Source organism: Spermophilus citellus (genome assembly GCF_964194105.1).
Source record: "Spermophilus citellus genome assembly, chromosome: 6".
Lineage (NCBI taxonomy): Eukaryota > Metazoa > Chordata > Mammalia > Rodentia > Sciuridae > Spermophilus > Spermophilus citellus.
Window position 1 is genome coordinate 100,670,411 of NC_138187.1, and position 24,883 is coordinate 100,695,293.

A 24,883-nucleotide genomic window follows, 5' to 3' on the forward strand; every position below is an offset into this window, starting at 1 on the left:
TTCAGAGGTGAAATGCCTGGATTATGACAGCTGTAGTCTAATCAACGGATCAATCCACGAATGCATTATCTGGGTGCTAACCGTAGGCAGGAAGGGTGTGGCTGGAGGAGGTGGTCACTGGGGTATGCATTTAGGGGGGCTCCCTTTGCCTCCTGGGGCCATGTCCTGAGCTGCTTTCTTCCTCCACCCCTTCCGCTATGATGCTCGGCCTCACCTCGGACCAGAGCTACAGAGTCAGCCACATGGACTGAACCACTGAAATCATGAGCCAGATAAATTCTTCCTTCTCCATGATGTTTTTGTCAGCCCTCTGATCACAGAGAAGAAAAGCCGCCTAAAACACCTAATAGAAGTCACAATCCTGAACAGAAAGAAGGAATGAAGAGAAAAGTGCACGTTAGCCACAAAGTGTCCACTCAACACTTAATCACCAAAAACATGCAGGGTGGGCTACACATCACTGTATCCACCTGTGCACCCTCCACCTGTCCTAGAGAACTAGCCAGTGGTAAACAGCCCCATGGATCATCTGGGACACAGGGCTTTTCGTGGACACCTGCCCGAGCCAACAGTCCTCCTGCCCTTACTCACCGAAGCCAACTTTAACAGAGGAGACACCAGGATATGGAGCCCTGTGAGAAGATCCTATCACTAGGAATTAGAAGGAACTGGTTGAGCTTAACCCCAGGTACCTGGTTAGACACTGAGAAGGACTGATCCAAAATGCTGCTAGTTTGGATACTCTGTAGCCCCATTAAGTGGCAGAATTGTGGAACCAAGAAACCAGAAGGTGGGTTTGGTTTCTGGGAGTTAGGAAAGCCCTTAAAAACCAGAGCCCATCCAGAGTTGGCCCTGATCATTCCCCACAGCCACTCAGCTCGGCTCTTCACTCCCCAGAAACTCCACTTTGCTTTGGCTTCATTGCATGCATGTCTAGCCTCAGTGGCTAATTTTTAGTGGTCAGATTTAATAATCAAAAAAAAACACTGAATGGCTTACCAAAGACTGGACACGGGCCACCTCAGACCCAAGGCGCACTACAGGGCAAGCTGTAGCTGCACCTGCTTCCATCTGCTAAGGCCTGGAGAAGTGAGGCAACTATTAAGACTTTCTTTTACAAAATAAACTTGCAGGTGTTCAACCCGCAAGATGCAAGGATATGAATGAGCTCTCCATTGTGACTGTGCATGGCCGTGTGAAGTGCATCTTCCATGTCCAGCAGCTTCCTGCCTATGGCTTCACATTGTTCTTCAAGTTCTGCAGACAAGATGTAAGATTCCTGGCCAGAGAAAAAGAAAAGGTCATGAGTGGGCCACAGGGACTTCAGGGCTCTGTGTGCAGGCAGGACACGTGGGGAAACATCCCAGGCTTCCTTGGCTTCCACACCCCTGGGAGTCACACGGGAGCCTGTGCCACCCTGGAGGAAGTGACGGGGAAATGGAGCCTGGTTCAGGCTGTGACTGCACGAGGGGGCTCATCCACATAGTTCCCCAGCCCCACTCCCATCTGGTCATTTCCAAGTCTGACTTCCCGAGCGTCAACTCCTGAAAGGGGTTTATCAAAAGGAAGCCTGGACTTTCAGCTGCCTTCACAAGGGACTCACACTCTTATTGGAATTCTAGCAAAAGCTAGGTGGAAGAGGGTGTCACAGGAGCAAATGGGCTGAGCTTCAAGGACACAGGGTTTTCCTTGAAGGGCACAGGAATCTAACTGGGTCTGAACACTGGCCACCCCAAAGCACATGGGGGTGGAGACATGAGTGCACACTGTCTATTCTGTTGCCACCTCCTCCCCTCCCTGGAGCACAGGCCCCACAAGAGCAGGGATGACCACATCACCTGATGCTGGACCCCCCTGAGCACCTGGCACTAGGAAGGTACTTAGAATTCATCAGTTTGGTGAAGGAACAGTTGAGTCTCAGAATTGCCTGCTCCTCTAAGACTTCCCCTCCAAATGCGTGCCCCACACAGGAGCCAGTAAAGGGCCCTCTGTGTTACCGTCCTGCACAAACCACCATAGAGCAGAGTCCACGCTTTGCAGTTGTACAAACTGGTTCAAGGCCAGTTCTAGCTCCTCAGCTCTCGGCTGTGGCCTGACATTTGCCAATTGCCCACACCTGAGTGCAACAAGCCCAGTTCCTCCAGCCATCATCCTGCACCACCTCCACACCTTCAAACCACACAGGATGATTCCCCTTCCTAACTCTCCATTCTGACATGTGCTAGGTCCACCTGAGCGACTGAGAACTCGCTATGGACAAGGGCCTTGGGCTGGCCACTCGTCCCAAGGCCCCAGCCCACAGATTCTTAAAGGAAACAAGTAAACAAGGTCAAGAAAATTCAGAGAGAAAACAGGAAATCTTGGTATAAAAGGAAGAGAAAAGCAAGAAATCAGTCCAGAATTAAAACTTAACCAAATGTAGAATTTTCCCAACTAGCAGCGAAAGGCTTACAAGATACGCTAAAGGAAGTGTTCATAAGGGAAGAATGATGGTGTGTATTCAGATTCAGGCACTGGACTGCCACAAAGCAGCAAGGACCCCAAGGGCCCAGGTGTGGGGACACTGGGCAAAAGCCCTTGGTGATCACGTGTCTGTCACGTGAAGCTGAAGTCAGGGTCTGTGAATGACATTGAAGGCCAGCCATGTGCTCTGACATGTGCTCTATTAGCTCTGGAAGGCTTTAAAGTTCATGTCCCAATGGTCCACTGTGGTGGAAGACAGCTGTGCCTGTGGGAACCGTGATCACTACTGTCACCAAGCAGAGGGCGCGTGGATTGCAGGAAAGCGTGTATATGAAAGAAAGGGATCTGGTGACAAGGTCACTGTATTGAAGTAGAAGATGGTAATTATGCAAAGCTGATGGCATTGGAAGTCCAGAAGGACTTCCTGTCCTCACAGCTCAGCCCACTTGCTCCTGTGACACCCCCTCCTGCCCAACTGCCAGATTTGTGATTAGTCATTAAGAAGACTTAAGGCAAGAACAGCTGATCACAGGAAATACTCCAATGGGCAAATAACTGCGATATTCACAATTATTTTGAGGGGTGGTATTATTGAACATTTTTATTTTCTTCTCTATACTTTCCTAAAGTTTCCCATATTTTTAAAGTATAATTAGAAAAAAATTACCATAAATATTATTTCAAACAATAACGGTAGAGTTTGGAAGCAAAACAGTGGATTTTTTAAAGTTTTTTAAAGATTACAAAGACACAAGCTCAAAGCACCATGTCTGGTGACAGAAGGTCTGATTGGCACATGCTGGTGGGGTTGCTTTTCCAAGGCACAAGTTAGAGAATCTGCCAGGCCCTGCACCAACCATGCTGGTGCACACACCTCCATATTGCAGGTTCTGCGTCTGTGGAGTCAACCAACCTCGAGTGGAAATATTTTTTAAAAACATCGTATTAGTACTGAACCTGCAGACTCCTTCCTTGACATTATTCCCCAAAGAACACACTGAACAGTGTCTTTACATTGTATCAGTTAAGTCATCCAGAGAGGGCACTTGGGGAAGAGTTAAAGCCCAGGACACACACCATGCTACCCCACTCTAAGGTCTTGAGCAGCAGAAGAGCTTGTTATTATGGAGGTCCCAGAGCCTGTCCTCTGTAGATACGACTGGTCCTGAGTCCTAAGGACATGGAGCGTGACCCAGGCACATACTGCCTGAGGGCCAGAGCCCCAGGTTCAGCACACCCAGGAGCCAGGTCCATCTGTTCTTGTCCATTTCCATGCTGCCCCAGGAACAGCTGGGTGTGCGTGGCCACCACATGCTCTCCAAACGTAGCCCGGGACAGAGGAGCACGCCTCTCCTTGAGTCTGGGTGCTCCTGAGGCCTCGCCAGTGAATGAAACCCAGCAGAGGCCACACTGCTGGGCTCCAGAGCCAAGCCGTAACAGTGGCCTGTCATCTCCGACCATAGTCCTGGGCCTGGTCTCCTGTAGTCAGGAAGCACAGGCCACAGGGATGGGCTGCGTGTGGACCTGGCAGCCCAGAACACGAGGAGACAGAACATGCTGCTTCCTTCAGGCCACGGTGGGGGACAACAGGAGGTGAGGGGCTGTGGCCAGCACAGCCCCAAGACGATGTGGCCTGCAGAGGTGCCAGCTCCGGCCAGCCCTGCAGGCCTTTTCTGCCCCGAAGACAGAGCTATTAGGACCTTCCCAGATGGTGGGGCAACTCCAGGAGGCAAGGGGCAGATGCCCACACAGTGCAGTCCCTGGCGGGACCCATGGTCACCTCTGCCATCCTAGCCACACAGCCCAGGTGGAGGCCAAGACGGTGAAGAGGCAGGAGACTGCCAAAGAACACACCGAGGTGGGGCGCGGGCAACAGAGGCCTCCTTCACAGTGAGGAAGGATGCCTCCTGCCGGCCCTGCATGCCCAGAAGCTATCCCCGAGTCCTTCGCAGGAGCTGGTGTGAGGTCTCTGACCCCAGAGTGCCCCGCCAGGGCAGAGGACCTGACAAAGCTATGCGTGTGCTGAAGGGGTTCGTCTCTACATCTCTGGATCCAGGAGCACAGGATCAGTCGCACAGCCTCCCTCTGCCATCCCAACTCCCATCCCACAGACACGTCAGTATGACAAATGGCTGTTTCCACTCACTAGGTTTGGGCAATTTGTTATGCAGCCCAGGCTATATGGCCGACCAACACAGGACCCTTATGGATGGACAGGGTAGCTGCAAAATGCCAGCAGGAAGTGCTTCCCCCACTCCTAAAGAGTGGTCTGTGACGAGTGCCTGACAGGTGCTTGAAGCCATGAGAGTGCTGGGGTGACTGGTCTCTGGGAGAGAGGGCTCCTGAAGTGGTGGCCACGAGGCTGGGAAGTGCCAGAGAGATGGCACTGCTGCTGGCTACTGGCCCCAGGACCTTGCCCCTGGTGCCGTGTGCAAGCTGTTGAACAGTGCAGGCACATATTCTGAGGGTTGTGCGTGAATCAAGAACAGAGAACTTCCCTCAGAAGGCATGCCGTTGTGCGCCCAGCTGTTGACTGCAACCAGAGCCCGGGCTGCTCTTCCCCTGGCTTCAGGGAAATGGCTCTTTGGTGGAGGCTCAGGCCAGCCAGGTGTTCTCCTGCTGAGAGGCAGAAAGGTAAGAGACTCCTGCCTCCTGGCTTCACACTGGCCTCCACTCACTCACTGCCTGGAACAGCACGCCTGTGTCCCCCTGGCTCATGTGTGTGTCACGCAGGAGCACGCAGTCCCCTGGGCCACATGGGGTGGGCTGCACTGCCGCTGGCTTCTCCCTTCTTTGAGAGCAGCTTGCCTGAGTCTGTCCTCTCCAGCTGGGGCCTTGGGATACGCAAGGCTCTGCAGGCAGGAGGAAGGGGCTTTACTGTGAACCCCACTCCAACTTCACGCTTTATCCGCTTCACGCTTCATTTTTACCTGCTAAAACTGCTCAGAAAGTTAAAAGCAAACAAAAGGGACATTGTTGAAGAGCTTTGTTTCCTTGGATGTTTTAAAATAAAGGAAATTTGTCTTCTAATCAGTCATCCTTCAGTACAAACTTTGAAAGCACTGAAGTTTCTTTATCGAAGGGTGAACTTAAGTCAGAGGCATCCCTCAGGGCACCCTGGGAGGTGGCTGCATGAGGAGGAACCCTGTCTACTCTCCCTTCTGGCTTCCTGGGAGGTCCAATGCGGGCACTTACAAAGAGCCTTCTCAGCCAGGGTGCTGAGCTCCGGGGGCTCAACACCTGGGAGCAGAGAGGCTGGACCTGGCTGGGGCTTGGGGAACCACCTACTTCACCTCCTTCCTTCCAGCCAAGGGAGATGCCTCCAGAGTCATGGGACTCAGCCACAAAGATGCAGGCCCTCACCCCTTCCTCTTCAGGATGCTGCAAAGGGCCCCCACAGGGTCTCAGCCTCTTTGGGGGCTGTTCCCTGCAGGACTCAGATCTGGACCAACCACGACAGGGAGCCCAGGGTTGCTGCACATCCATGTGCCCATGAAATGTCAGGCTGGAAATGGAGGAGGACAGGGAACATGTGAAGGATGGCAAGTTCCTCTTCCTCCTCTCCAAATAGGAAAGGAGCACCGGGTCTCTCGTCCCTCCTGTCCCCTCATAGATACCCAAAGAGGCTCGTCCGGGAGCTCATCCTGCACTACATGTCTGTGTGAAATGTGTGACTTCTGCTTCCAGTTTGATTCTTAAATTAAGCGTGGCAAGAAAAGAAAGAAGAATTCCTGCATGATTGAAACTTGAGGATTAAAATGCCGCCGGCCCCAACGCCCCTGTATTCTTGGCTGGGGTGGGTTGTGCAGGATTTGCAATTTTGGGGATAATTTAAAGTGCAGGTTGTTCTGTGCTTCAAAGCATCTTAGAAAATTCTCCAGTAATTTGTCCTGAGAGGCAGTCTTCTCAGAAATTCAAATGATTGTTTTTTTCCTCCTTTTCTAAACATGTAGTCCATCATTTAGCCACAGGAACAACCGTTTCCCCTGATGGTTAGATTGAAAAGCCACTGTAGCAGGGGAGTGGTTACTCGGGAGTTCTCCCACTTCCCACCGCCACCAGCCCCTGACTCAGAGCCTGCGAGCTCCACTTCTCCAGGAGTAAATCCCTGAGCCCTGTGCTGCAGGAAGCCTCCCTGGTGTTCAACACCCATCTCCCTGTTATGCACTCTGCAGCCCCAGTGACTCAGAAGCAGCGCCCAGGAAATGCTGGTGGAAGTGACGACACTCTTCTGCCTGGCCAGGCCCCGTGAGGTTTGCCCTCAGAGGTTTAAGTGGGAGGCCATCCCACTGTGGCAGTGTTGAGTGCTGGCACCTCCTGCAGGGAGGTGATCTGGTCACAGGGAGTGCCAGCAGGGATTAGCGCTGGTCTCATGGAGTGAGTTCCCTCAGTGTGGGTTGGTGCAAAACAGTGAGCCTGGTCCATGGAGCTCTCTGGATTCTTGCCCTACCATGTGGTCTGTTCCTCATGTCGTGATGTCATCTGCCATGATGTGACATAGCCAAGGGGCCCTCCCCAAAGACCAAACAGATGGGTCTGCCTGATTGTGAACTTTCAGCCCCAACACTGTGAGCTAAATAAAGCTTTTTTCTTTATTAAGTATCCAGCTTCAGGTATTTTGTTACAGCAACAGAAAGTAGACTGATACAAAGCTCTTGAGGATGTTTTACTCTTTCTCAGACTGCACTGTCTAGGAAATAGTCTTTCCATGGTGTGAGAGCCAGTGGGGGAACTGGTGTGAAGACTTTTCCAAATGCTGCTCAACTACAGCCAAGAACAGTCTTATCTGGGATAATCCCTCAGCCTCACAGCAGCCTCTTCATCCTGCACGACAACCCCAGTACTTGATACGTGTCTCTGTTGGCCTCAGAGAAAGCCCTGCAGCCTTGCGTGGGAAGGAATCAGTAGGACAGCTCAGCCAGGCAGCATCTTAAACATAACTTGCTAAGTGACCTCACAAGCAAACCTGTAGGCTTGAATGAAGGGCCGGAAATGTTCAGCTGTGTTGACTTAGAGCTGATGTCTCCTTTCTGTCCATGTCTCCCACCTCAGGGAACATGATTTAAAACAGAAAACAGGATTTCCTACGTCGAGCAGGATTTTCTCATTAAAATGACTTTCTAAAAACACTTGTCTATGAAAGTGTGGGCTCGCACCCATGAAGGCACCCGGCTGCTGACCTGAGCGGGTGCTAAACTACACACACTGTTAAAGCAGGCACAAATCTCTGACCAGGGCCTCGAAGGGCTTTTTATTCTTTTTTTTTACTTACTTAGTTTTATTTTCCACAAACAAGGCTAAGTCCTTGCCTGCGGTGTTTGGGAAATACCAACATTTAAAATGTTAGACTTGAGCTCATGTTCAGAGGGCAGGGGGTGTCCAGCCAACAGCCAGGGCTCTTCCCTCAGTGAGGGCACATCCCTGATGACAGTGGCCACCAGGCTGTTCAGGGCCATGAGACAGCGTGTGTATTGTCTCTGAAGGATGGCAAGTTCCTCTTCCTCCTCTCCAAATAGGAAGGGAGGACCGGGTCTCTCGTCTCTCCTGGCCCCTTATAGTTACCCAAAGAGGCTCATCCGGGTGTCAAGAGCCCAGTACCCAGCCAGGTCTCAGACGAGGGCTCTGGACACCACGTGCCCTCCACCCCCACCTGCAGGAGCAGAACGTGACGGCCAGCACCCACGGACCCAGCACATGCATCTCCCACGGGAGCCAGACCCGCAGGGTGCCGGGAGCCTCCCAGGCTCCACTCAGAGTGATAGCGCCACTTGCTGCTATGGCCACAAAGCTTTACCTGTCCTGTGCGTGGCTCCTGCTGGGCCTCTCTGTTCTGAACAGAACCTGCACTGGGAACAGGAGATGTGTCCAGCTAAGTGTCCTGGGGTGGGCACTGCTGCAGGGCCAGCTCTGCCTGGAGCAGCGCCAGGGCTTCTGGAGTTGCTGCTTGTCACAGAGCTCACCGCGAGCCGCTCATGCTCACACCTTGAGTCGTGGCTGGGATAATTCGAGATGGTTGAATAGTTGGCTTCTTCAGTTGCTGGGGAAAGTCCTTCCAAGGGAAGAGGCAGTGAGAGGCCCAGCAGAGGGGTCCTCCCTGGTAGAGCAGCCTTCTGCGCTCAGGGCCATCTGCGGCACTGCTGAGGTTTGACGAACCCTGGAAGTAAAAGCCCTGCTCCACTCACATGAACCCTGACCCACACCATGACTGAGCCTCGGGACATCTGTTCCATCGGAGTCTCACCCCACTGTCCCCTGAGGGAAAGCAGACGTGCTTGCCACCCCCAGGGGCTCAGCCGGGACTAAAGGCGTCTTCTTGGCTCAGACATGAAGCCACAGCCTTCCACATGTTCTTCAGGCCATTTTCCAGAATATTTGCGTGGCAAATGTGTTCCAGAAATGCTCCGTGGTTTTCTCCGCCTTTTAAAAAATATGGTCCCCATAAAGAATATTTACCCCAGACAGTGGCCTGTCTGTTACACAAAGAACGTGTTCCACACTTATTTGGAAGAGATTTGTGATGATCATTCCCCTTTCTTCATAAATGCTGAGGGCCACAGGCAGCGTATGAACACCAACAGGTGCAGAAGCCCAAGCACCTCTTTGTTGCTCTGGATAAAAGCTGTAGCCCCCCAAACGCCCAAATCATGTGGCTGCACCCTGAGCAAGTGGGTGTGGCCCTGGAAGCACTCAGTGGTTGGAAAGGGTGAAGAACCCACCTGAGTGTCCAGACCCCTGTAGATCACAGCCGGCAATCTGCTGTCCCCAGGACCCTCATGCTTGTCTCAAAGAAGGCATGAGAAGGAGCTCGGGACAGGAGGAATCAGCAGAGCCAAGAGAGCTGATAGAAGAAGCTGCCCCATGCTGGGTCTGTGGCGACTGGCCTACAGTCTCTGGCCTGCCGTCTCTGGCCTGCATGAAGGACAGTCTTAGAAAGCCACCGTCAGTGCTACATGGCCACTCAAGAGCTTCTGGACTGCTGCCCTGTTGCGCACTAGGCTCGGACTTCAGAGCTGAGCAAGGCCAGACCCCACAAGCACCATCAGTAGATGGGACCCTGTTTCAGCTGACACCTGAATAATCACCACCCCACAACAGGTCCAGATTCTGTGGACCGTGACACCGAACCCCAAAGACATGTAGGAAATAAAAGCAGAGCACTGCAGGAGGATGCTTCAAGGGATATGCCTTTGGGCTGCCTGTTGCCGAGAATTACCAGACTGCAAGAGGGAAGCAGAACTGGGAGAACTGAAGCCAACGCCAAACTAGTTCATTTTGTATTAGAAGAAAAATTGAAGTTCCAAGTGTTTTGTGGAAACCCCACAACATAAGACACACTTATGTTTTCAGGGCCGCTGCTCAGGCACCTGTTCTCACTGGGGCTTTGGTTGAGTGGCCCCTGCTCTTCCCTCACAACACACTCCATGCATCCCACAGACGGGGAGCGCCAGCCACTTTCCTTCTCACACCTTTAGGTGAGCCAATTGCCCTCGGGCTTCTAATTATGTCAGAGAAATGACAGCCACACGGTCCCGTCCATGGCTCCCAGAGTTACCTGGGGCGGTCCATGGCTCCCAGAGCTACCTAGGGCAGGTGTAGCCAACAGCCAGCAAGGCCGGGTTCCCAGGGTGTCTGGACAGGAGCACTTCACACTGTTGCCACTGGGACAGGGGACAGCAAGCCCTGGGCAGGGCGACTTCATGCAGGAGTGCCACGGAGCTCAGCCCAGGCCTCCTCCTGGGCTCCCTGCCGGGACATGCATAGTGGTCACCAGCTGGTGGCTGGGGAAGCTCCTGTTTCCAGCAGCCCTGTCCCCAGGCATGAGCTGGCATGACGAGGGACAGAGGTGAGCTTGTTTCCAGAAGCAGGAACCTCCAAATTGGACGTCCTCAGCTGCACCAGGGGTCCACTGAGTTGTTGTGAAGAACGTGCGGTGTCCTGGCGGCTCGGGGTGGCCATCCCGCTGTGGACCTCAGTCTTCACCACTGAAGGACAACGACCTCCACCACAGAGTCTCCAGGACCCCCAGGGCGTCCTCCTCGGGGCACCAGCTGTGCTTGGTAAGGGAGGAAGTAGCAACTGCACTGGAGCATCCAGTGGTGCCTCAGTGTCCCAGACGGAGGGGAAGCGAGTGGGTCTCCTTCCTGGGGCAGGAGGAGCTGGGAATGAGGACATTAACCCACGGGCCAGGGGGAGCCTGCCGAGCCCAGTGAACAAGTCCAGCCAGGCAGGGAACTTGGGCTTCCATTGGTGGAGCTGTTTCTAACCCTATTCATGCCAGTTGTAGGTAAAATCCTAATTAGATAATGTAAGTTCATATTATGTAAAACCATGAAATATTGGTGTGAAAAAAGTTTCTTATTTCCGAAAAAAGAAATCAAAAACCTTGGAAAGACTGAGTCATGTTGAAGCGAGGGAAGGGAGACTGAGGATTGCCGAACAGGAGCATGCTACAGGTCCAGCCCCAGGAAGGGCCAGCACCGTAGACCGGGTGCCACACTAGGCGAGGACAGGCCCTGAGGAGACCCATGCACACAAAATCGGGTCCATATCAAATGATTGGCAAATGTGGGTGTTTTTAATTTTAAAAGGAGATTTAAAGTGCAACTTTTTTTTTTTTTAATTCTCCCTTGTCTGGCAGGGGCAGCCTTTCCTCGCCCCAGTCTCTTCTTCTCCCTAAGACACGCCAGCTGCAGGAAGGTACTCTCCCCCATCAGCTCACAAACTCTGAGGCGGAGGCTGTTGAGAGACCAGGGGCAGAACAGAGAGTTTGGGCTCACAGCACGCCCGCCGCCTGAGCCCAAACGCAGGGCGCCACCCACTAGAGACGTTTCCAGGTAAAAGTTCAAGCAGGGAGGACCCACAGCCTCATCCAGGAACCTGGGCAGCACAGCTGAGCAAAACGAGGTGACTTCATTCCCAAGTTTGGGAGGATTTTTAGGTTATTGTGAACGGGATCGTTTTCCCGATTTCTTAGCAGATTCATTATTGGTGTGTAGGAAAGCTACTGAGTTTCATATACTTATCTTGTACCCTGCTACTTGGTTGAATTTATCAGCTCTAGAAATCTTTTTTTTTTTTTTTAAAGAGAGAGTGAGGAGAGAGAGAGAGAGAGAGAGAGAGAGAGAGAGAGAGAGAGAGGGAATTTTTTTAATATTTATTTTTTAGTTCTCGGCGGACACAACATCTTTGTTGGTATGTGGTGCTGAGGATCGAACCCGGGCCGCACGCATGCCAGGCAAGCGCGCTACCGCTTGAGCCACATCCCCAGCCCCCTCTAGAAATCTTCTGGTAGAGTTTTGGGGTCTCTTAGATGCAGGATTATGTCTTGAGCAAACAGAGACAGTTTGACTTTTCTTCTATTTTAATTGCATTTAATGACCTCCTCTTGCCTGATCACTCTGGATGTTAGTAATACTCCTCAGTATTTATCCAAAAGAACTGAAGTCAGCACACTCCAAAATACAGCCACACCGTGCTTATAGCAGCACAATTCCCATGGCCACGCTGGGAACCCGGCCGGGGCGGGGCGGGGAGGTGTTCACAGATGAATGACAAAGGAAAAGTGGTGTCTGTGCACAGTGGGGCTTGACCTGGCCATAAGGAAGGAGGAAATTATGGCATTTTCTGGGAACTGGAGATTATTATGCCAACTGAAATAAGCTAGTTCCCAGAAGTTAATGGTCATCAAATGCTTTCTCTCATATCTGGAAGCTATACCAAAATAAGGAAAGAGGGGAGCAGGAATCCTGTGAAAATAGAAGGAAGGTCAGTGGAGTAGAGGGGGACAGAAGGAGGAGGAGGAGAAAGGGAGGAACTGCGGAATGAAATCCACCCAACTATGCTACGGACACACACATACACTAGGGTGGATTCCACCTGCATGTGTCTCTGTGGAGCTTGTGTCCATAACATCATCAATGAACAGAAGGAAGACCACAGGGAGAGGAAGGGGAACAGGGAGGTGGGGGGAGGAACGACACGCCCTGAAGACTGACGTGGAGCAAATCACAGCCCGCACGTGTCGTCAGGTCCAAACACATCCCACTGTCACGTATGGCTTAACGCACTAAGGAAGACATCTGCTAAGGAAAGAGTAGAGATACCCGTGGGGTGCAGAACACGACACCCCAAAGGGCGCACCTCGGGGTGCTGCGTATTTGGACTGAAAGGCAAGGGCAGGCCTTACATGCAAGGACTCCTGCCCTCCTGCCCCACCCCCTCCGCCTCGCTTAAAGTGGGTCACAGAAACAGCACTCCCCGCTCCCAAGATGAGCCACAGAAACCAGAAGGCCCCTCCCTGAAAGCCATCCTATCAAGGACACCCCCTTCTCTTTGGAAGATCCTCATTCCAGAGGGCTCTGCCCCAAGGCAGGGAGGACTATGACACAGAGAGAACAGCAGGGACCTTAGGTGACCCCGTGGCCACCAGACTACCCTGCTGTCCTTCCTTCATCAACCCCAGCACAGAGCAGTTCTCCCTGAGTCCCTGGTCCTCGCTTCTCGAGGCTCCCCCGTCACACAGTGTCAATCTATCAACCTGTTGTTTCCTCTGTCCACCCATCTTGTGATTGGACTGCTGGCCATGATGCTGAAGGTGGGCCGGGAGGAAATCACACCTTTCCCCTCCCAGACCTATGTGCTCGGGGGGCTTAAATCTGACAAGTAAGGCTGCGTGTCCAGTGTGCCTTGTTGCTAGCTCCTCTGGGCACAGATGCCTGGGCACGCTGGCTGCTCAGACACCGCCAGAGGTGGCTGGAAGCTGCCAGCTCCTCTCTTGGCCTCTTTTCATTCGCCCTCGTGGAGGTAGCTACTGGCTCAGAGAGGAAGCAGCTGGGATGTGAGGGGTGATGCTGTCCAGGACCCTGTAGGAGGGGAGCCCGTCATGGGGCAGAAACAGAAAGCACCCGGGCAGCACAGGCTGCAGACAGGAGAGAGTGACACGGGTATCACGGCCAGAACAGCGTGTTCAAGAGAAGAGCTTCGCAGCGGGGGAGCTGCCCACCGGCTTCCCGGCCCCTGCCTAGCCCTGTGCGACTCCTGGAACATCTATAACCAGGCCGACAACAGCCCGTGGTTTCCAGGGTCCCCAGAAAGGCTTGGAGGAAGCCGAGGAAGCTGAGAAGGAGGCGGGCTCTTACAAGTTGAGGAGGCTCAGCTGCAGCGGGCCAGAGCCCCTGCTGATTTCCTCTGGGACAGAGCCCCATGCAAATTACCAGGCTTTCATGGCCCTGATGTAAGATGGGGGGCTTGTGCTGAGCAGCTTGGCAGGGACCCCCAATGCCAAGGTGTTAGTCCGCAGCAAAGCTCCCGCAGAAACAAAGTCCCACCACAGTGCACACCGTCTCCTTGGCCAGCCACACTCAGGGGAGGCTCAAAACTCACCTCCTTGCAGACCTCTGTAAGGAGCCAGCAGTCTCTCCTGGAAGATTTGCATCAGAAAGGCATCACGCTCCACTGGGAAACCAGTGTGGGTGGCCATGCCCAGCAGGCCTCCTGGCAGACCTCAGCTCACAGCAGCCACTTTAGCCACAAGATAATACACCTCCCCAGACCCCAAAGACTCCCTGGAAACCAGGGCAGGAAACAAAAATGCCTGCCTCTGAGACCTTAGGTCCTCTCTTGTCTGTGCCACAGGGGTCTAGCATCCTGGGCCAAGGCACAAACAGCTTTCCCTGTGTCAAGTGTCTTCCCCTGGGGGCCTCCACTAACTGCCCCGGCCATGCTGCTCCATGACAGAAGCATGTGCAGCGTTTGAAAATATTCCAGGGACGCTGTGACTGCCAGACAGTGAGCCCAGCAAGACCTGCTCCCTGAGCTCACAGACCGAGACTGGGGTGGTGCCCATCTCCCGCTCTGTTCTGTTTCAGCTGAAGAGGACACCAGGCTGCCAGCGGACACCTGGCACCTGAGCAGAGGCCTCTTGTTCTGTTTCTGTCTTTGCTGAGACGGAGTCCCTGTTAGGCTCCTCATTTGGCCTTTGGGGGCCTCCTGCCTCAGCGTCCTCCACGGTGCGTTCCCTATGACCAGTGCCCACTGCAGCGTCCCTTCCCAAGCTCGCCACCTGGCCTCTGAGAACCTGCCTCTGCTGCTCACTCAGGCCGACAGGAGGTTCCGCCTGCCAGCTGGGTGGCAGAGGAGCTCGAACAGGAGCTGGGTGGAGAACCTCGTGGTGAACACCACATGTGCGTAGAATTACACGTACGCACGTAGAAAAATTGTAGAGTCACTAGTACTGATATCTATATATGACTCTAAGTTAGAATAAGAATAAAACTGATAGCTGAAAATTTTTCTCTGCTTTTTCTATAATATTTCTACCAAAAAAATTGGCATTATTTTGTACTCATATTCAAGAGTTATTCAGACTTTCAAGTTTGCATGGTTGATGGGAGCCGCCCAGGACTGACCACCCAAAAGGCGACCCAAGAAGTCACGTGGAAAAGACCAACCTCTTTCTGTTCTCCTGCGCAGTGCGGCTCGCGGGTATGGTGAGCCCTCCATTCGGGTGACGCCTGCCACAGGGCCTTCCCCTTGTCCTCAGAGTGGGCCCAGCTCGGGCCGTCCCTCGGCCCCTCGTCTTCTGCACACAGGCTGCCCCCTGCCTCCTGGAGCTTCAGACTCTGTAGCAGTAGCCGGCAAGCCTCCAAGTCGGCCACCCATACCTTCTGGAGCAGTGGACACTCGCAGCTAGGATGGGGGAAGAGGAAAAAAAATGAGGTCAATGCTGTCTCCTGGCACATCTGGGCCTGTCAGGCTGGATGAATGTCACTTGGCATGCGGGCATATGACAAACAAGCCTCACAGGGTGATGAGGCACTTCAACCAGAGGACTCAGAGGGGCTGGCTATGTACAGCAAGCTGCTGGGACACAGGTGTCAACCCTTCCTAGCTGCTTGTCTGCAAGGCCACCCAGAGTCCCATCTGCATCTCCAGAAGCAGCTGCCCAGTCCCACACAGACCCTGAATGTCCCTGCTCCAGCAAGCTGACTACAGTCCTCAGCCACCCAACCCCCAGGCCAGGCACTTATATCACACCCACACCCAGTCACCCACCATCCCATCACCCTCCACCACACCAACACACATACCCTGTCATGGGGCCAACCAACACACAAGTGCACTCTGTTCCTGACTGCTGGACCCTATCAGCACAGGTGGAGTGCAGATGCCTGGTGTGCCCGATACACAGTGTGGACAGGAGCAGAGCAGGGCCACAGGACAATATGATGGCTTTGCACAGGGAGCAGAGCAGGGCAGGCACCGCAGCACCCTTGGCAGCCCTCAAGGAGCCAGAAAGGAGGAGTGACCATGCAGCAGGAGGGCCAGAGCCTCACAGGGCACATATAGCTGCTCAGGAACACGGCCTAGCAATGGCAGAAAGTCTTACCTCTCATGCAAAGCAAGAACCTGAGATCTTAGATAAAAAATTCATCTTTCATCCATCCATTCAGCTTCCTGATAGATATTTTCTACAGATCTGTGTTCTATTTAATAATTCTTCCTTCTACTGTGTCTGTTCTGCTGATCCATCTACTGTGTTCTGAATTTTAGTTACTTTTCAGTGTGATTTCTTAATATATTCCAGTTCTCTTTGAAATTCTCCAATGTGTCCTATATATTCCTTTTTTCAGCTGTGCTGGGGATCAGACCTGGGCTGTGTACATGCCAGGTGAGCACTCTACCGCTGAGCTACAGCTCAGCCCTATGTTTTCTTCAACATTTTAAATCATCACTATTTTAAAGCCCAGGTCTCTGAAGGATGAAATCAGAAGGAAAAAGAAAGATGAGGCAGAAGCTGTATTAGAAGATCTGTCAGCCGAGTATTGACAAGGGGCAAGAAACCACAAGTTCAGGAAGCACGGCTCTGCCATGCAGGAAAAAGTCCAAGGAAGAACACACGCGGCTGGTCACAGCAGAACTGGTGGCCCTCAGGGCAGAGTGCCACCCAGCAGCTCCACAAGAACCAAAATGAGGGTGACAAAGGGCAGAAGCCAGAACACAGCCAAACCACATCCTTCAAATATGGCAAGAACTAATTGCCCATCTAGGAGCATACAGTTAGTTTTAACTTTCCTCAACAGTAAAAGTAAAATAAAGACATTTTCAGATGAACAGAAACTGAGAGAATTCATCAGTACTACACTCATAACACAGGACATGATCCTGGCTAGGAACGAGGCTGAGAGTCCAGCAGGAAAGGGCACAGGGGAGCTAAGAGGGGGACTGCCGCAGTCTGGCTGGGCTCAAATCACGAGCCACTCAAGCAGGAACAAACTTTATTTCCGAACTCCACCAGCACACTCCACACACGCTAACCCGGAACCTCTCCTCTCCACGCAGCTCCTCCAGGCACACACCACACCAACAGGAAATCCCTCCTCCAGACCTTCCCCAACCAACATGAACCCTCCAGGAATCCCCGCGAGAACTCCAAAGAAGCGGGAGAACTCCAAAGCAGCGGGCAAGAGGTGCCCCATTGCCCAACAGTAAAGGTCAAATATACAATACAATCAATCCAGCATCACAGCAATTATATATAGCTTAACTCAAATCATCATCTCAATAGTTCAAACATTCCCTCATACGACCCGGGCTGTGGCTCTCAACAGGGGACACCCTCATTAGTGGTCCAACCCGTGTGGAATTAAGGCACATGACCACCAGCACAGAGGAGCAGGACGTGAAAGGAACAGCAATGTTCTCAGGACCTTGTACTGTCCAGGAGCAAGAAAGTCCTGGTTTATATTAAACTAAAAAGTCAAGGATTCATATTGAACTCTTTAGGGCAGTCAAAAAAAAAAAAAAAAAAACACAGGTGCTAAAGCAACACATAGCTGGCTAGCTAAAATGGGAGGAATTTTTAAGAATTAAAAATACTGAATTGACAAAGTATAGTTTTAACAAGAGCCATAAAGGAGAACTGAATAAATGTGGTACACATGGGAAACAGCAATATAGAGGCATATGCCCAAGTACATATTAAGGACAGACAGACAAGTGCCGCATTGAAGAGGCAGATTTTAACCCTCATTTTAATCAAAGTCCGGTTACATGTTGCTCACAGGAAGCACACGTTAAATACTGGGACACAAACAGGCTGTAAGTGCAGGAATGAGAACGAAAGGCCGTGGAGGCGTGTTAGAGATCCAGTGCCTGGGAAAGGATGGTCTATTATCTCTACTGGACATGGCTAAGGGAGAAAGACTGATCACTGGCTCACAAACGTCGATTCTGGATGGATTGTAGGTGGAGTGTGAAAGGTAGACTAGTGAGAGTCCTAGAAGGTAACAGGATGATATTATGACTTCACACTAGGCAGAATAAAAAGATGATATAACAGTATAAAATGCACTAACCATGAACCAATGGTAAGGTTTGTCTCATTGATAGTAAGAACTCATATTAATTAAAAAACATGGTTAAGGGGGATAAGAATAGATACTCACTGGATTAGACAAAGGGGAATGAAGGGAAGGGAGGGGAGGGAATGGGGAAGACAGTGGGATGAATCAGACAGAACCTTCCTGTGTCACCTATGAATACACAGCCAGTGAAACGCCACACCATGTACAGCCACAAGAAGGGCCAGTCACACTCCATGCATGAGCGATATGTCCGATACACTCTATGTCAAGGGAAAAAACACAGGTAAGAGAATGAGATGATAAACCATGGCACGGGAGAAATTTCGTGTTGTGCAGCAGACACCAACACACAGATCCAGAACACGAGAATCCCACAAGTCATGAGAACAGACGGAAAACCCAATAAAGCCAGGGACAAACACTGGTCACCAGGCACTTGGCAGAAGAGGGTATCTGAGTGAACAGCCCGCAGCTCATGGAAAGACACTCCAACACCACGGATCGTCAGGAAAAGGCACGTTAAGCCAGGGTGATGCGTGCTGCATGTCGCAGTACTAGGCGTTGGAGAAGGTGGGTCATGAGGACTCCCGGCTCCTGGGGAGTGTGTGCACGAATGACAGGCTTTTGAGATCTGAGATCTGCCGACTGGGAACATGTGTCAATCATCTGACCAGCCGCTCAACCTCCAGGTCTATCCTCCACAGCAGGTGTGTGCCGCCAGTTCTAGTTATTCATGGCTGTCACACTGCGTGAAGCCAACACAGACCTGAAGTAGCAAACACGAAGCACCAAACCTCCAGGAATTCTGGGTCCTGTTCCCACAGGCCTCTGCTCCCCCCTCCGTAACCCATCAGTACATAACCAGTTGTGCTTCTCTCCAAAGGCAGCTCATTTCATAAAGACTTTGACCCATCGACATGGAACCAACAGTGCAAATCGCAGCAGAGCAAAGCCTTCTCCACGCAGAGCTCCTCTGTGGGTGCACCACAGCCTCCTGAGCTCAGGGCACCAGCTGGCTTTTCAGCACATCTTAGAAACTGAGAAAGATGTGTCCCTGGGTGGAGGCCAAAAGGACGCCTATTTCCAGTCTGAGAGTTGAGACAAGGCACAGCCTCCTGGCAAAGGGCGCAGTCAGGAGGCGTGAACTCCTTTTGCCAGTCTGCACTGTTCTGTGACTGGCAATGGAAACTGTGGGCATAATGATGTGGGGGGGTACAAGTAAATTTCAGAAAGCAGGCAAATCACAAACAGAGTCCACAAAAAATAAAGGTCAACTGCGTGTACGCATGATCACACCATGTCACTTGTCAAAAACCTGGGGGCTTGAAGCGCCCATAAACAGAAGGATGGATGAACAGGGGGAGCAGGCTCTGTCCAGTGGATTGTGTGGTGCAGAGATGGACAGGTGGTGCCATAGCAAGAGGCCTGAGGAAGCTCACCCACACAGCCGGAAAGACGCAGGGAGCACTGTGACTGAATCTACAGCGTCAGAAGTCAGGACAGTGGCTGCTTGGGGAGCAGGGGTCAGGACAGGAGGGCACCCGGGCCCCTGGTGTGCAGGCAGTGTCTCTCTTCTGACGCAGGGCTCCCGTGAACACCTTAATTTGGTGAGAAGTCTCCAAGCAGGCGTTGGTGGGGTGTGCCCTTTCCCCCGCGGACAGGCAGGGGAAGAGAGGATGAGAGAAGCCAGGTAGCTGCTCGGTGAGGTCTGACCTCAAGGAGCTTGGGAGCCTGGCCCCTGGTCTGTCAGTGTGACTGGCCCTGCAGCGGGACTTCAGCTGTCTGTGCCTTCCGCTCCAGCCCCGTCCTGCACCAAGGGCATCTGCTGGAGGGGACCTTGTACTGCCATTTCAACATCTTTAACTCTCATCATCTACTTCAGTTTTCCATTTCTTCTTGTGTCCACTTTAGCACTTTATATCCTTGGTAGAAATAAACCCATTTCCTTGTGGATTTCAAATGTATTCCTAGTTTTTATTTTTAAACCTGTCTCTTAATTCTCCTGGGTTTGGGTCTCTCTCTCCTTCGCACTCTGTGCAGTCTATTGATCAGTCTCATCAGGTTGGTCATCTCATTAGTCATTTCAAAGAACCAATTTTTGCTTCACTAATCCTTGATATTGATTTCTGTTCTCTCTTTCATTGATGTTAGCTCTTATCTCTGTTCTCTCTTTCCTCGTTTCTTTGGGTTTATTATCTCATTTATTAGTTTCTGTCAAACACTTCACTTTTTTTCTTTCTCTCATTTTCTCCTCTTGCTATTTCCATGTAGTAATAAATATATTTAAAGATCTATATTTTTGTTTGAGTGATTCTTTAACTATATCCATATATGTTTACTCAAAATTTTAAATATACAGAAAAAATGTGGGAAATAATCTCAAATATGGAAAATAGTTTTTGTGTGCTGGCCATCAAGCTTATCGATTTGCAATACTTCCAGGTAATTGCATGAGATTGATTTCCAGAATTTACATCATTCTAGTCGTGCCCATTTCAGGTTGTATTTTCATTGTTTTCCTCCTCTTTAATTTGGGACTGTGCCTTAGTGCGTCCTGGTTTCTGGACAGAACTGACTTTCTCTAGCTCCCTGTCTGTCAGGCTGGCCTAACTTCACTGCACCGTGTTGAGAACACACTCCTAACGTGCCAAGGCTTCCTCTAGCACCCAGTGCCCCACTGATCCCGGAAGGGTGCGCGCTCGTTTGCTGTAGGAAAGACGAGGACAGAAGACGTATTAAAAATGAGTGCTGCTTATTTTCAATCTGCACCATCCATCAGTTTGTGAGATGAGCATTTCCAGTTCCAGCTGCGGTTCCTGGGACTGCCAGTTCTGTTGGCTGCTTTGTGGGTCTCCAACGATAACGGCAGGTTCCTGTGGGCTTCCATTGAACTTCCCACCTTCCCTGTGTCTGAAGCTCTTCGTGGTGGGCATGATGTCTTAGCCTTAAAGGTCTTTGTCTAATATAACATTGTCACTCCAGCATTCTTTTAGTTCAATTTTATCTACTTAACTTTTTACTGACTGTTATTTTCAACCTTTTAAAGTAATTTTTAAGTGAATCCAATACAAAATCTTCTGCCAAATTTTATAAATTCTGTTCTGAACTTTTTCTTTGGATTGCTGCCTTTAACCCATGTAGTCTCAATAATAGTAATTATTTTGCAGTTACTGCTTTTGTCTAATGGTTTCAACCAAGTTTTTCAATTATAAAAAAATTTAATTTTCCCTACCTTCCTTTTTTTTCTTTTTATTAAATCCACCACATAACCCATAGAGACCCCGGGGACCTTTCCCGTCTCCCACAGGGGCAATGTTTTGTGAAATTGCAGCATAATATCTCAGCAGGATCCCATCCACTCATCTGGCTGGATTTCCCCTGTGTGTGGGAGTGGTGGGAGTGTGTGTGTGTGTGTGTGTGTGTGTGTGTACGTGCACAGAGTTGGCATACAGTTTCATCACTTGTGGAAGTCTGTGTGCCCATCACCACTCTCAAGATGCAGAATGATTCCACCACCTCAAGAATTCTCCTTTTATAACCACATCTGCCCGCTGCCTACCTGACCCCCAGCCCTTGCCCCTGGAAGCCATTGATTAAAAAATATTTTCCATTTATAAATGCTTTCTGAGTGAATCCCAGCATGTGCCTCTGGAGAGGTCTTTCTCTGAGCACAACTCGCAGGGCACTGGCGTCTACGTCGTCTGTTCCTTTATCCTGCCGCAATCTTCCGTGCCCGTGTGTACAAAGGAGCATTTGACCATTCTCCATGGAAGGGGACCTGGGACATCCCCAGATCAGGGACACTGGGAACAAAGATGCTATGAATATTTATGCGTGGTTTCCTTGAATTTCATTTCTCTGAAGTAAATGTCCAAGATGTGATTGCTGGGTTGATGGTGGCTGCGTGTGTGGTTTAGTCACAATCGCCGGCTGTCTCCAGATGGTCAGACCTCTTCATATCCCACCAGTGACGTGACCTGACCTCGTCCTTTGCACCCCACCAGCATTTGATGTTGTCACTATTGGCGTGTGTTGTTTTAGCCATCGTGACATGTATGGTTCTCCCCTGTGGCTTTATCCACACCACCCTGATGTGATAAAGGGGACATCTTCTCCAGTGTTTCTCTGCTCCCCACCTGCCTTCCTCCACAAGCCTGTGTGGTGAGGGACTGACCTGCTGCTGTGCTGTTGTCCGTTGAGCTTGGAGACTCTGAACTCTAGGTAAAGCCCTTTCTCAGGTCTGTGCCTCCCACTTGTCCCCAGGTCTCTGGTTTTCCTTGCCCACTCTCTACACGAGCTCTCGCAGAGGAAAAGCTTCTTGCTTTGATAAGTTTCCATCACAGTGTTTCCCCAGACCTGGCTGTCTGTTGATGGGAGGGGGGACTCGCAAAGGGTCCCCTGGCTGGGTGCTTGTTGTGGTGAAATTCCCTGTGCCCCTGGGGGTGGAGCGTGCTTTCCAGGCTGGACATCTGTTGAGGGAAGGACCCCGCTTGCCAGGGTGCAGGAAGAAAGTGCCCAGAGACAGCCTGTGAGACATATGGTTTGTTGGGGAAAGCTCACAAGAGATCAGTTGCTGCAAGGAGAGTTCAGTTGTGACAGGCAGACAGCACCTCTGTCCCTCATGGTACTCTGCCAATGGTGGCCAGCTGGAGGAGTGACCCGTATCCTTCAACATCCATCCCTCTGATAGAGGGGTTTCACATGTCAGGTGCAGAAGCTGTGACGTCTTGTCTGACCAGCAACTGTCCTGGTGCAGGTGCAGGGAAGCAGCTTTCAACAGATGGCAGTGGCTTGCCTGGTTCCCAGCGTGCAGAGGGAGCCATGGCCCTCAAGACAGCAGTGTGGCCCTTCAGGCCCAGGCTCACTCTCGTCCCCTTGCCTAGGTTTTGGGAGTAGGAAGGGGCGCTCAGGGCAGGGTGTTATCTGCCCCCCTTTCTCTAGGGAGGGTGCTCCAGGCCAGGTCTCCTTGGTTACGCGGACTCACATGGCTCCCGCCATGCTCCTGGGCTTGCTATTCATCTTGTTGAAACACGTCCCCAAGAATTCTGAGAGGCTCCTGCCCGTGACACTGCACTTCGCCCTCACCTCAAGACAATGCTGCAGCTCTAAGTCCTGGTCCAACCCTTGGGGACACTGCTGCACAGCCTTGCCCCCTGTGTCCTGGCAGCTCACCAAGGCCAGCCCAGCCTGACCCTTCCCTAGTGCTCTGTTCTAGCACTTTCTCCCTGCCTTTGCTCTACGTAAATCCCACAAAAACACAGGCCGCCCCTCCTGTCCTGAGTCACTCTCCTGAGGCCTCAGATCAGTCCCACCTCTGGGCCATCCTCCATGGTGACTTTCCCTGCCTCCGCTAGTGACTGTCTCCTCCCCCTGGGCTTCCTGCCTTAGGAAAGCGGATCCAAACTGCTCTGCGCCTTGCACACTTGTCTCGAGCTCCTTGCTGTCCCCTCAGTGTCGACGGGACCTCCTTGCTGGTTCTTCAGTGGGATCCATCTGGCATACAGCCCAATCGACTGGCAGTTAGGACAGTGCCCCTACTCTGCCTTCTCCGTATTCCACCTGACTCTTCTTCAGGGCTGCATGTCAACCTCCTGGTTCCAAAGTCCACTCATCTCGCAGCAAAATCTGCACGGTCTTGTGTCTGGTCCACTGAGTTGGCCTCCCAGGTGTAAGTCCGTCGGATCTTTATTGTTCTGGCCTCCCAGAAGTCTCCCTTATTCTCCAAATGGGGTCATATTTCCTTAGCCACTTTTACTGCTCAGTGGTGACAGCCTTTGGGGAAAGGGAGCGTGCCAAGGCTCACCTCACGGGCTCAGCAGGTGGGAGGCATAGAGAAGGACACTTGGGTACTGTGTGTACCTGTGGAACAGCCCACCAGGGCCAGCCCCCAGGAGCAGGGAGGGCAGGGTGCTCAAGTCTCACCTGACACCTGCCCCAGTGGTGCCTCTCCTAAGCTCCTGGTCAGGTCCTAATCCCAGTCTCACTGCTGCCAGGAGCCTGTGTCTCCAGAAGCCAGTGGGCATGGGCCTCCCTATACGTGGGAGGCAGACAGGGGACAGCAGAGACCTCTGCCCACATCATCATCAGACCAGATCACCTTTGTCCCCTGGGGTTCCATTTTTGTCCACCCACTCTGAGCTTGATGGATCCGTCATGGCTCTCCATGGCTGTGGCATGTGCAGCGCTGGAGCCAACAGGAAGAGCCTCAGCCCATCCGTCATAAGGGTTCCAAGGGCTGGGCATGGTGGTGCACACCTGTTATCCCAGCAGCTCTGGTGGCTGAGGCAGGAGGATCAAAAGTTCAAGGCCAGCCTCAGAAAACTGTCAATACACTAAACAACTTAGTGAGATCCTGTCTCAAAATAAAACAAAGTAAGGGCTGGGATGTTTCTCACTGTTTAAGAACTTCTGAGTACAATCGCCGGACCCCACCCCCAAAAAAGTTTTCCAAGGAAAACTGCCAACCATCTCCCAAATTAAGAGGAGCACTATGACACGGCATCTCCTCATCATTGCATAAAACCTGAGTGAAAGCAGGGCTTGCCCAAGACGTCTCACGCACCCGCCATCCTGCACTCGCAGCCACGTCCAGCAGAAAGCCGAGCTGTCAGCAGAAGACCCTATAGCAACAGCACCAAGAGGCAAGCACAGGACCGTGCAGCTTGCAGTCGGCTGAATGCTCTAAATGTGAGAAGAGCATGGTGTGCGTGGGCACGTCTGCCCAGGGCGTGAGGTGGCCCTGAAGAGCACACAGGAAGGCCGTAATAGCTTCCCAGGCCTGGGGAGGGGCAACGGGCCTCTCCTTTACATTTTACCCTTTCTGTTGCATTTCACTTATTATTATTAAGATAAATCATGCATGTCCTTCACCATCACAGCAGGAACACCAGGATGCACTGCCCATGGTTCACCTTTTGTCCTGCTAAAACACATGAAGTTCTCGACCTCGGAGCTAAATATGCCCCTTTGCATAAAAGTCCACATGATGGTTTGTGGGGCCTGTTTTGAAAGTCAGGGAGCCAGTCCCCTAACAGGCACTCTTCAGAAGTGCCAGG

The 24,883-nt window shown here is 51.8% G+C and overlaps 1 protein-coding gene across 4 annotated transcripts in view; it reads right to left on the bottom strand.

Moving 5' to 3' along the window:
- Positions 1–786: 786 nt before the first annotated feature.
- The window catches only part of DISC1 (DISC1 scaffold protein), a 191,029-nt gene continuing 166,932 nt past the window's right edge, over positions 787–24,883 (bottom strand). The window contains exons 11-12 of one of the 4 annotated variants that reach the window (XM_081298287.1): positions 14,913–15,150; positions 787–1,279 (exon numbers count right to left, since the gene is read on the bottom strand). In XM_081298287.1, the coding sequence (XP_081154413.1) occupies positions 1,115–1,279; positions 14,913–15,150 (403 nt within the window). In that variant the 3' untranslated portion in view covers positions 787–1,114. Of the gene's footprint in view, positions 1,280–1,306; positions 8,618–13,353; positions 13,883–14,912; positions 15,151–24,883 lie in introns of those variants that run through there. The other 3 variants (XM_081298288.1, XM_081298284.1, XM_081298289.1) reach the window with 3 other exon arrangements.